This window comes from Hyla sarda, chromosome 6 (genome assembly GCF_029499605.1).
Source record: "Hyla sarda isolate aHylSar1 chromosome 6, aHylSar1.hap1, whole genome shotgun sequence".
Taxonomy (NCBI): Eukaryota; Metazoa; Chordata; class Amphibia; order Anura; family Hylidae; genus Hyla; species Hyla sarda.
Genome location: NC_079194.1, coordinates 136,160,588 through 136,173,873, shown reverse-complemented (window position 1 = coordinate 136,173,873; position 13,286 = coordinate 136,160,588). Strand labels below are relative to the sequence as shown.

General features: G+C 41.9%; 1 protein-coding gene across 6 annotated transcripts in view; it reads right to left on the bottom strand.

The window, feature by feature from the left end:
- Positions 1 to 2,302: 2,302 nt before the first annotated feature.
- HEMK1 (HemK methyltransferase family member 1) overlaps positions 2,303 to 13,286 on the bottom strand; it is a 47,956-nt gene continuing 36,972 nt past the window's right edge. For all 6 annotated transcript variants that reach the window (XM_056525146.1, XM_056525145.1, XM_056525140.1 and 3 more), the window contains exons 5-11: positions 8,350 to 8,472; positions 6,396 to 6,460; positions 6,276 to 6,325; positions 5,852 to 5,957; positions 5,459 to 5,554; positions 4,538 to 4,651; positions 2,303 to 3,068 (exon numbers count right to left, since the gene is read on the bottom strand). In XM_056525146.1, the coding sequence (XP_056381121.1) occupies positions 3,035 to 3,068; positions 4,538 to 4,651; positions 5,459 to 5,554; positions 5,852 to 5,957; positions 6,276 to 6,325; positions 6,396 to 6,460; positions 8,350 to 8,472 (588 nt within the window). In that variant the 3' untranslated portion in view covers positions 2,303 to 3,034. The remainder of the gene's footprint in view (positions 3,069 to 4,537; positions 4,652 to 5,458; positions 5,555 to 5,851; positions 5,958 to 6,275; positions 6,326 to 6,395; positions 6,461 to 8,349; positions 8,473 to 13,286) is intronic.

Sequence of the window (13,286 nt, the reverse complement as noted above, 5' to 3'; positions counted from 1 at the left end):
ATGGTATCGTTGCGTGCGGAAATGTCCGAATTATAAAAATATATTGTTAAGTAAACCACACTGTCAATGGCGTGCGCGCAAAAAAGTCCAAAATAGTGCATTTTTGGTCACTTTTTATATCATGAAAAAATTAATAAAAAGCGATCAATAAGTCCTATCAATGCAAAAATGGTACCGTTAAAAACTTCAGATCACGGCGCAAAAAAAGAGCCATCATACCGCCCCATACACGGAAAAATAAAAAAGTTATAGGGGTCAGAAGATGACAATTGTAAACGTATAAATTTTCCTGCATGTAGTTACGACAAAATCAAACCTATATAAGTAGGGTATCATTTTAACTGTATGGACCTACAGAATAAAGATAAGGTGTAATTTTTACCGAAAAATGTACTACGTAGAAACGGAAGCCCCCAAAAGTTACAAAATGGCATTTTTTTCCAATTTTGTCACACAATGATTTTTTTTCCCGTTTCACCGTAGATTTTGGGGCAAAATGACTGACGTCATTACAAAGTAGAATTGGTGGCGCAAAAAATAAGCCATCATATGGATTTTTAGGTTCAAAATTGAAAGAGTTATGATTTTTTAAAGGCAAGGAGCAAAAAACGAAAGTGCAAAAATGGAAAAACCTTAAGGGGTTAAAGGGATGTTTGATGTAAATAAACCTAAGTGCTATTAAACTTTGTATTTCAAATTCTCACCATTTTCAAGATATCTTTGTGCATTCAGAGATTGGAAACATTCTTTTTACACTCATAATACCTGTTCTGATGATAAAGCTATAGGTGTGGCTATTCTCATTCTCTTTTGAACAAAAATATATCCATTTACTGACAGCAAGCTGAGATCTAGAAAATGGTGATGAATTCAATTGTAGAGATTATCAGCAAATGGTAACAGCTTAGGGCATTTAATGTGGCAATAATTACTAACTAAATAAAAAAAAGCAGTTGTAATCCTGCAAGATGACATATTCTTCAACCTACATGAGTTATAAATCGAGCACATAGAAAAAAACTACAACACAGGGACTGAGGCAGCAAAATCCTTGTCCACAAAACTGAAAATCCCCAACCCTCACAGCCAGTGACAGACTAAACACCACCTGTGGGACATATCACATATATGGAACGTTACTACATACAATACAAGGAACAAAACTGGATATTTACATGAGGATTAGGGACAGTCTGACAATTTCCACCCTCATCACTTATTGCTAAATTCCTGGAAAGATCTCCAGGACTAAAGGGACTTTGTCACTCTGGTTTCTAGGAAATGACAATAGTGCGTGATTCCCCGGATGAAAGAGAAGACAGCATGACGGCTATGTAGGGGAGGAGTACAGAAGGCTGGGAGAAGGGGGGCTGTGTGTCCTTTTACATGTATGGTCACAGGGACTAGGTGATTCAAAGGTGTTATATAATCTGTAACAATACAGTGGTCCCTAAACATACGATGGTAATCCGTTCCAAATGGACCATCGGTTGTTGAAACCATCGTATGTTGAGGGATCCGTGCAATGTAAAGTACAGGACAGTGGTCTACAACCTGCGGACCTCCAGATGTTGCAAAACTACAACACCCAGCATGCCCGGACAGCCGTTGGCTGTCCGGGCATGCTGGGAGTTGTAGTTTTGCAACATCTGGAGGTCCGCAGGTTGAAGACCACTGGTATAGGAAGTTGTTCTCACCTGTCCCCGCCGCTCCGGACCGTCACCTCTGCCCTGGATGTCGCCTTCCATCGCTGTTGCCGCGTCCACAGGGTGTCCCCGACGCTCCGGCAAGGCCTCTGCTTCCCCGGCATCCTCGCTCTCCGTCGCCGCCATAACGTCACTACGCACGCCGCTCCTATTGGATGACGGGACAGCGTGCGCAGCGACGTGATGGAAAGCGCCGACGATGCAGGGGATCCCGAAGAGGACGTGCCGGAGCCCCGAGGACAGGTAAGTGATCGTCAGCGGACCACACGGGGCACCGTAAACGGTTATCCGACGGGAGCTGAAGCAGTCTGCGCTGCCGTATAGCCGTTTATGCGATGGCCCTGACATGAAAAAGCATCGTATGTTGATGCTGACTTCAACATGCGATGGCCTCTGAGAGGCCATCGTATGTTGAAATTATCGTATGTCGGGGCCATCGTAGGTCGAGGAGTCACTGTATATACATATTAGGATATGATACAAAAATACAGTTGCCTAGATGGTGCTCAGTATTCTTCTATTCTTGTAGATCAGATTAACATTTAACAGAATAAAGAACATTTGTTCTTAAATGAACCAAATATCGATGTTCTCTCATGTAAAGCAATTTATTATTCTCATACCTGTATATAGATAACATAGACACACACAATAGCTGTTGCTCACAGATCAGCCTCCCCCTCCCTGTAGAATGACCTCTGAAAAAGTCACAGAGCATGCACAGGCACCTTTTCCATTCCTGTAAATGGACAGCTTCAGTCTATTCTTGACTATGCCCATGGGGACTGCTGTAATGCTTAGCTCAGGCAAGATCGTTGCCCAATGTACAAAACAATAAAACAGATTATAAAAAAAAACAAAAAACATTTTTAAGTATCTGTCTCTAATCAGCAGAAAAGAAATTTTTTGCCCAGGCAAAAAAGTGCAAGGACTTGGGGTAGGACTATAAATGATCCGATTAATCCAATACAAGATAAGCCCTGTGATCATCACTAGTGACAATGCTGTATCTCTGATTTATGGTAGGGAAGTCTTTTCCTGGGAGTAGGGAACCTATGAGGGTGCTGTGTATTAATGTACAGAAGACTTTTTCTATATATGGGTCACATGTTCTACTTTGACGTTCTGGATATAATATTTCACATTGTTCTATAATGCACCTCCAATGACTCACGCTCAGTAGAACGTCCTCACTGAACCTGTGTATCTCAGTTCCATCAGCTGCTCTCTTCAAAAGTAAGAAGGGAATTAGTACCTATCCATGTGACTTGTCTTGGCATCCACAGTGTCAGTGCAGGCAGTTCAGAGAGTTCACAAAAAAAAAACCTTCAGCTGCAACTCCGTAGATGGATAAACCGAGGCCTGAGGATGACACATATGTACAAGACAAGGGACCTATTACGTCTGGAATATGGATTTACGGGCGGCCACAGAAATTGAATGCAATATTTTCTTAGCTCCCCACAGTTATAGGTTTTAGGATTGACCCATCCAAGGAGACAAATGTCAAAGGTAACTACAGTGATCCCTCAACTTATAATGGCCTGAACATACAATAGTTTCAACATACAATGGTCTATTCTGGACCATTGTAAGTTGAAACCAGACTCAACATACAATGCTACAGACAGTTCAGATCTGTGAAACATGTCACAACTGGAGGAACTGACCATTGAGAATGGGCATTCACTGGTAAAACCCCTGTATTACTGAAGTGTATGAAGTGACTGGTGTCTGGTAGTGCCCCCTACAGTACAGGGAGGTATTACATGTTCTGTACACTTTACCTGTCCCAGGGTTAGCTGCTCCTTTGGACACCAGGTGAGGGCTGCTCCATGTTACTTTTTGGGACACTTTGTGTACTGTACAAGACCCTGAAGAAGATCCTGTCCTCTTCCTAGACCAGTGTTTTCCCAAGCAGGGTGCCCCCAGCTGTTGCAAAACTACAACTCCCAGGATGCCCGGACAGCCAAGGGCTGTCCGGGCATGCTGGGAGTTGTAGTTTTGCAACAGCTGGAAGCTCCTTGGTTGGGAAACACTGACATAGACAGTGATTACAGCTCCCAGCAGATCTTTATTACTTGTATATATAAGGATTTGCTTTATCTATATTAGTTATCTACTTATTTTTCTTTAATTCTCACTTTTTCCTAATTTTGGATGACATTTTGGTGGCTTCAGAACCAATTACCAGGTTTCCATAGAGTTATGGTCTCAACATACAATGGTTTCAACATACAATGGCCGTCCTGGAACCAATTAATATTGTAACTTGAGGGACCACTGTAAAGGCGATTTTGCATAGCTTTCCACCGTCTCCAAAAGGTTTTTATAACTGTAGAATGCCACAGTCAGTGGGCAATGTCCGCACCAGGCTTACAACATTTGGAAACACACATTTACTGTGAATATTCCCATTTTAGAGAGAAAAAAATATGATCTATGAAAAATATGTAATGGTGTTTCCATATAAAGTAAGGTTTTTAAAGAGTATGCAAAAGATATGGGATATCTAGATTCAGGCCAATCTTGGTTCCTGCATATCTTTTTTGACTTCAGTGCTGGAGGGAACAATTAACTAATTAGACTGTACAAAGAATTCAGTACTAATGTATTTCAGTGTCTTGTCATTTTTGCCATCTTCTATTCCAGCTTCCTATATTAGATCTACCTTGGCATACCAAACATCAATATGAAGTATTTTTTGCACTAATATTTAATACAGTGGTTTTTAAGTGTGGAGGACTGTTGGCATGTGACACAAATTTCCACTGCTGAGTGCTCCCAGAATCTGCATCGTTTATAAGAATATCGAAATTTAAGACACCTACTTGCTGCAGAAATCCTTAACAATATTCAGAAGCTGCAGTTTCCCCTCTGAATGGTTTTCAAGCCATTTTTTCACCATCTCAGGATGCCGAGGTTCTACCTCCAGAAAGATATCCCTGGAAATTAAAGCACCATATGACATTAGAGACCTGGACTAATACACCCCATAGTGCTGGGCGGTATACCGGTATGAACCGGATATCGTTTTCTTTTTCTCCCACGGTATGGATTTTTGCACCTACCGCTATACCGGTCAGGCCCCTCCCCCACCCTCCGGATGAATTTTAGAGCCCAGCGCGGCACCATCACTTGTCCCGGTGTGCTTCTGTGTCTCCCAACTACGCCTGTCAGCCAGTGTCCCTGCGAGCACGATCAATCACTACCGCTAGCGGGATCCATGTGCCCACTAGCGGTGTCACAAGAATGCCGAGAGCAAGCGCGGCTGTGTTCCCAGTCCCTGTCAGCTCTCAGGGTAAGGGAACAAATTTAAAAGCCTGCGCAGTACTACGCAAATAGCGTAGGGCTAATGCTAGGCTCCTAGCGCTGCCTACGTTAGCCCTACGCTATTTGCGTAGTGCTGCGCCTGCGCAGTACTACGTTAGCTGCGCACAAGGCTTTTAAATCTGTTCCCTTACCCTGAGAGCTGACAGGGACGGGGAACAGAGCCGCGCTCGCGCTCGGCATTCTTGTGACACCGCTAGTGGTCACAGGGACCCGCTAGCGGTGATGGTAGCGATCACGCTCGCACTCAGCATTCTTGTGACACCGCTAGTGGGCACAGGGACCCTGCTAGCAGTGATGGTAGTGATCGTGCTCACGGTAATACCGTGATACCGAGATAATTAAAAAAAATACTGTGATATTCATTTTAGGCCATAGCACTAACACCCCATGAACTACAGTGGTGACTAAGGTTACCCTACCCTCGGGCCTTAAGCAGGAGTGGTGCAAGCCGCAGGATCCCCTTCATCACATCCATGCCATCAAGACCTCCGTCTAATGCTGAGTGATCTTCGTATCTAGGAATGAATGCGTAAATGTGCTACACCATATTACACAACATAATGAGTGGCAATAGTTATAGTTCATCAAAAAGAAACATGTTATCTCTATAACCTAAAAGGGCATATGGAAAGATGTGAAAATGAAGCCACGCACATAGGTTCGGGCAAGTAAAACTCAACATGCTTTCTCCTTCTCTCTCAATATCAAATGTTGGGAGAACTTCCAGATGCCCCATAAACATTACATGGCCGGCTAATCCCACCAAAACAGCCATTGTGCTGAAGAGAAGGAAAACTAAGTAAAGAACTTACCTAAGGATCTCTGGTTCCAGCTGAGTCATATCCTCGGTGAGTATATAAGGAGGATTACTGACCATTGCAGATACAGGTCCCAGGTCTTGGAGTCGCTCTATTGGATCTGTGTTGTGAGAGGGGGAGGTTAGTAAAATGCCAAAGATACAAAAGTTCCCTTCCTTGTCACTGACATTTTTCCATTACTGCAATGGTCTGTGACATGTGATTCTCAAGTGTTTGTGAACCTACACCTCTCAGCATGCTGGGAAGCCATACAATGCCGATCATTGTATCATAAAATAATCTAATTTACAATAAAAATATATGTATCAGAGTTCATCCATGGTAATGTTTCCCTGACTGGATATTTGCACAGTTAATAGTAACAGACAAGGGAAACTGTACAGCAATAAACGTTCTGAGTGACACGTCCACATCTCACCTGTCAATATGTTGTGCTGGAGAATGTGAATTCTATGATGCAGTCCCAGCCTGGTAGAAAGAGAAACAGAGTCAGGACCACAGTGGTATGTGGCTTTCTTACCCTATTTCAGGAACTCACCTCTTGGCATTATCCTGGGTCAGATTCACAGCCGCTTCTGATTTATCCACAGCGATAACATGCAACTAAAGAACAGAAACCAGGAGGTCACATGTAAATACACTGTATGGAGGCTACTTACCCCAGACCCATTAATCACAGAGAATACTTATATAGGGAATGTTGACCAGGACCGGCCTAAGTCATTGTGCTGCCTGGGTCCAGGAGTGAAATGCTGAGACTTTTCATTAATGTTTATGGTATAATTTGCAATTCTGGACTTATGGTATTTTTTTTTTTTTACACGTACGTTATTCACTGTCGCCCCCTGACAGTGCTCACTGACATCCCTCCCAGTACATTTAATGTTAGTAACTAACAGGCAGCCAGCATAAAGGACCAGAAATGGAGTCTGTTATGTTCACTGCAGAGGATGAAAAAGGCTGAGAAGTGTTCTCCGCGTTCCCCTCTCCTCACTGACGTCTTCCTGCTTTTAGCAGACATGCTTGCGTGAGGTGCACACATCTGCTACCCAGCCACCCATTGTGCAGGTTTTAAAGGGCCTGGTGGCTTGCTGAGAGAGTGAAATGTATGTACACAGTTACCCCAACAGCAGAATAGTGAGTGCAGCTCTGGAGAATAATACAGGAAATAACTCAGGATCAGTACAGGATAAGTAATGTAATGTATGTACACAGTGACTTCACCAGCAGAATAGTGAGTGCAGCTCTGGAGAATAATACAGGAAATAACTCAGGATCAGTACAGGATAAGTAATGTAATGTATGTACACAGTGACCTCACCAGCAGAATAGTGAGTACAGCTCTGGAGTATAATACAGGATATAACTCAGGATCAGTACAGGATAAGTAATGTAATGTATGTACACAGTGACCTAACCAGCAGAATAGTGAGTACAGCTCTGGAGTATAATACAGGATATAACTCAGGATCAGTACAGGATAAGTAATGTAATGTATGTACACAGTGACCTAACCAGCAGAATAGTGAGTACAGCTCTGGAGTATAATACAGGATATAACTCAGGATCAGTACAGGATAAGTAATGTAATGTATGTACACAGTGACCTAACCAGCAGAATAGTGAGTACAGCTCTGGAGTATAATACAGGATATAACTCAGGATCAGTACAGGATAAGTAATGTAATGTATGTACACAGTGACCTCACCAGCAGAATAGTGAGTACAGCTCTGGAGTATAATACAGGATATAACGCAGCATCAGTACAGGATATGTAATGTATGTATACAGTGACCTCACTAGTGACTGCTGATGGGGTCACTAAACTGTTACATTACTTACCCTGTACATGGGTATATATTGTATATAGCAGAGCACTATATGAAACCCTCACCAGGCCCCTCACATGTTCTCTTCTCTCCTGGCTGCTCCTCACAGGTCCTTCAGCCAGAATCATTCCAATCTTGTTGAGCCCCGCCCACTCCTGTCACATGTTCCTCCTCACAGGTCCTTCAGTCACCACAACCTCTCTCCTGCTGACCTCTGCTCCCCTCACATGCACTGGTCACATGATTGTGACCTCACCCCAGGTCCTTCACCTCCAGCTCTCCACAGATACAGAGCAGGTCCTGGTAATATGTGTGTGGGGATCTCTGCTCCTCAGTGACTGCCCAACCAAGACCTGTTTTAGTCCTTTAGAGCTTAAAATCTTCTCATGGCGGCATATTGCCACCCCTGTGAAGGTGCCTCCTGGGTCCAGTGGCCAGCCCTGATGTCACACATGCATATTTTGCACAGTGGTTTTTGATACCAGTAGAAAAATCCGCTGCAGAAAATTTGCAGCAAAATTTGCACGTGTGAACATACCCTTGGTTCATAAAGTGTCCACAACCATCATTGTTACTATATAACTGCAGTGCATGTCAGAATAGGACTTACAGTAGGACCCCATTTTAAAGAATTATAATAAGCTAAGACAGACTCTTGCTACCTGAGGGATCCTCCGGAGTAATGCTAAGGACACAGCTCCTGACCCACAACCGACCTCCAGAACTGCAGTCTTGGTAGAATGACGCAGGTCTTCACAATCCGCCAACACTAGGCCCACAAGTTCCTGCATCGGAGACACGTTACATCACCGGAACAGTCATCCAACATGAAAAAGCTGCACAGAAAAGCCTTATAATAGAGACGTTGGAGTCTCCAGTAAGACTAACACTTTACATAAAAGTAGGTTGATGGTTGAAGAAATGATTGTCCGATAAACAACCACTTCACAGATGCAGCCGTACATATTTTAGTCCATATTAGTCATTTAAGTGGCTCAACTGGCCATACGTGATCAAGGACAATGGGTGAAGGACAAATGATCGTTCTGGGAATAGTCTGGGAATGTTATGAGAATATTCTTTCCTGAAAGATCTTTTGTTTACTAACAATCTTTTGTCCATTAGTATATTCATGACAGGGGTGGGTTGGGTTGAAAATATGGAGGAGTCGGGAGAGTGCGGCCAGCCAGCTCCCATCTCCATTGCGCAGAGCTGCTCAATGCAGCTGAAAGATTAAAGGGGTACTCCGGTGAAAACCTTTTTTCTTTTAAATCAACTGGTGGCAGAAAGTTAAACATATTTGTATATTACTTCTATTAAAAAATCTTAATCCTTCCAGTACTTATTAGCTGCTGAATGCTACAGAGGAAATTCTTTTCTTTTTGGAACACTGATGACATCACGAGCACAGTGCTCTCTGCTGATATCTCGGTCCATTTTAGCAACCGTGCATAGCAGATGTATGCTAAGGGCAGCATGGTGGCTCAGTGGTTAGAACTGCTGCCTTGCAGTGCTGTGGACTTGGGTTCAAATCCCACTAAGGACAACAATAAATTAAGCGTTCTTATTATTATAATAATGTCAGCAGAGAGAACTGTGCTCGTGATGTCATCAGAGAGCATTCCAAAAAGAAAAGAATTTCCTCTGTAGTATTCAGCAGCTAATAAGTACAGGAAGGATTAAGATTTTTTTAATAGAAGTAATTTACAAATATGTTTAACTTTCTGCCACCAGTTGATTTAAAAGAAAAAAGGTTTTCACCGGAGTACCCCTTTAAAGGGGTATTCCAGGTAAAAACTTTTTTTTATATATCAACTGGCTCCGGAAAGTTAAACAGATTTGTAAATTACTTCTATTAAAAAATCTTAATCCTTCCAATAGTTATTAGCTTCTGAAGTTTTCTGTCTAACTGCTCAATGATGATGTCACGTCCCAGGAGCTGTGCATGATGGGAGAATATCCCCATAGGAACTGCACAGCTCCCGGGACGTGAGTCATCAGAAAGCAGTTAGACAGAAATCAGCAACTCAACTTCAGAAGCTAATAACTATTGGAAGGATTAAGATTTTTTAATAGAAGTCATTTACAAATCTGTTTAACTTTCCAGAGCCAGTTGATATATAAAAAACAGTTTTGGCCTGGAATACCGCTTTAACTTGCCATAACACTGCAAATACAGCAGATATTCAAGTGAGGACTTTTTGTAAAGCTGTTCACCTGCACTATAACCCAGTATATTAAGTTTAGGGCGGGTGAACAGGGTGTCAGATTCTCTTTAAAAACACATCAGTTTAAAGGTAAGAACATATATCAAATAAGCAGGCCACTTTTTTTCAATCATTTTTGAGCTTTAATTTTATAAAGCAAGCTTTTTAGATTTATTTGTTAGACTACAGCAAAAGCTATGAGGCTAAATGCAGAGCAGATATTTTTGTTTACATCTCAAAAACATTCACAAATATGTGACTTTTTTTTTTTAAATGTAAATGGCTCAAAAGAAGTACATTGCACTTACCTCTGTTATATTTATATTTGGATGTAAAATTAATGTGAACAGACGTTCTACCATTGAATTCCATGGATTTCAATAGTAAAAAAAAACTGAATTTTTTACATTTATTGAGATGTAAAACAGAGACAGAGTTTTAAATCTGCCCAACAGCCCAACAACAGTGAGCACATAGGGGGGGTATTTATCAAAGGATTTATGTGTTTTTTTTAACGTAACTTTGGCGCAATACTTTGGGGCAGTGTCTTTTTGCGCCAAAGTTTGGCGCATCTTCTCCACTGTCATTTTTACAACTTTCTCAAAATCCCACGGTCCTGTGTGTGTTTTTAACTTTAGTCAGTAATTAATCATTTGCGCCAATCGATCTTTGGCGCAATTTTGGCGCAAATCCCCGGCAAGAAATTTTGCACAAGGAAAACACACTTAGCAATGTCAGAAAATGTAAAGGCTTCAAAATACATTATACAATTTTTTTGTGAAATCAGCGACACCTCCGGGGCTGCTCAATACTATCCTGCGACATAGTTGTCTCTGAGGGACCTTCACCCTCCGTTGAGCCAGCATTGGACATGGCCACACAGGTTCAGGAATGGTAAGCACTAAAGCAGTGGTCTCCAACCTGTGGACCTCCAGATGTTGCAAAACTACAACTCCCAGCATGCCAACGGCTGTCCGGGCATGCTGGGAATTGTAGTTTTGCAACATCTGGAGGTCCGCAGGTTGGAGACCACTGCACTAAAGTAACAAAAAAAAAACTACCCAAGTTGAAATTAAAATCCATTTCACATGGTGGCTATAAACCCCACAAAAGAAAATAACTCATGTCACTTGCTGATATACTGCAGGAGGGACTCCGAAATGGCTTCTCTACAGGGTAAAATACGCATCCTCTGTGGTGGTAAGTTCTGTGTAAAAGGCGCTGTGAACAGCTGATTTCAACATTTGAGCCAAAATTACTAACAACTTGCACCAAATGATAAATTTGGTGCATGTCCACGAAAACCAAAGTGAAAAAAAAAGGGTAAAAAGAAACGGTCAACAGGCAAAATTGATAAATACCCCCCATTGTCTTACAGATAAAGCAGCTTGACGTCACTAACCACAGCTCTGCACTAATGGAGCAGAACTGCGCTGTAAAGTATGAGGGACAATGGAGCAGAAAGCAAATGAAGCAGTAAGCAGATTTCAGACACAGACAATGCAGCTAAGCTGGAGTCACTGACTGTAACTGTGTTCTAATGGAAAACCTACGAAAACTGGAGCTACTCACAAAAAAGGCGGCCTGGGACATGATAAATAGAGGAAATAAAACATATACAAAAAGTACAGGGAGAGTGGACAAAGATGACAATTATATAGATTTTGTTATGAGATATTTTAGTATAAAGTACTGAATATAGGAAACAATTCCCTTAACCCCTTAAGGACTCAGCCCATTTTGGCCTTAAGGACTCAGACAATTAAATTTTTACGTTTTCATTTTTTCCTTCTCGCCTTCTAAAAATCATAACTCTTTTATATTTTCATCCACAGACTAGTATGAGGGCTTGTTTTTTGCGCGACCAGTTGTCCTTTGTAATGACATCACTCATTATATCATAAAATGTATGGCGCAACCAAAAAACACTATTTTTGTGGGGAAATTAAAACGAAAAACGTAATTTTGCTAATTTTGGAAGGTTTCGTTTTCACGCCGTACAATTTATGGTAAAAATGATGTGTTCTTTATTCTGAGGGTCAATACGATTAAAATGATACCCATTATTACATACTTTTATCTTATTGTTGCGCTTTAAAAAAATCACAAACTTTTTAACCAAATTAGTACGTTTATAATCCCTTTATTTTGATGACCTATAACTTTTTTATTTTTCCGTATAAGCGGCGGTATGGGGGCTCATTTTTTGCGCCATGATCTGTACTTTTTTTTTGATACCACATTTGCATATAAAAAACTTTTAATACATTTTTTATAATTTTTTTTTAAATAAAATGTATTAAAAAAGTAGGAATTTTGGACTTTTTTTTTTTTCGTTCACGCCGTTAACCGTACGGGATCATTAACATTTTATTTTAATAGTTCGGACATTTACGCACGCGGCGATACCAAATATGTCTATAAAAAAAAATTTGGACGCTTTTTGGGGGTAAAATAGGAAAAAACAGACGTTTTACTTTTTTATTGGGGGAGGGGATTTTTCACTTTTTTTTTACTTTTACTTTTACATTTTTTTTTACACTTGAATAGTCCCCATAGGGGACTATTCATAGCAATACCATGATTGCTAATACTGATCTGTTCTATGTATAGGACATAGAATAGATCAGTGTTTTCGGTCATCTTCTGCTCTGGTCTGCTCGATCACAGACCAGAGCAGGAGACGCCGGGAGCCGCACGGAGGAAGGAGAGGGGACCTCCGTGCGACGTTATGAATGATCGGATCCCCGCAGCAGCGCTGCGGGCAATCCGATCATTCATTCAAATCGCGCACTGCCGCAGATGCCGGGATCTGTATTGATCCCGGCACCTGAGGGGTTAATGGCGGACGCCCGCGAGATTGCGGGCGTCGGCCATTGCCGGCGGGTCCCTGGCTGCGATCAGCAGCCGGGATCAGCCGCGCATGACACGGGCATCGCTCCGATGCCCGCGGTTATGCTTAGGACGTAAATGTACGTCCTGGTGCGTTAAGTACCAGCGCACCAGGACGTACATTTACGTCCTGCGTCCTTAAGGGGTTAAAGGGGTTACCCAGGAAATCTGTCTAAGTGTTCTCTGATGACAACGTGTTTCGGGAACCGCCCAGTTTAGAAGAGGTTTTGCTATGGGGATTTGCTTCTAAACTGGGCAGTTCCCGAGACATGTGTCATCAGAGAGCACTTAGACAGAAAAGAACAACCTTAACCCCTTAAGGACCCAGCCATTTTACACCTCAGGACCCGGACTTTTTTTGCACATCTGACCACTGTCACTTTAAACATTAATAACTCTGGGATGCTTTTAGTTATCATTCTGATTCCGAGACTGTTTTTTCGTGACATATTCTACTTTAACTTAGTGGTAAAATTTTGTGGTAACTTGCATCCTTTCTT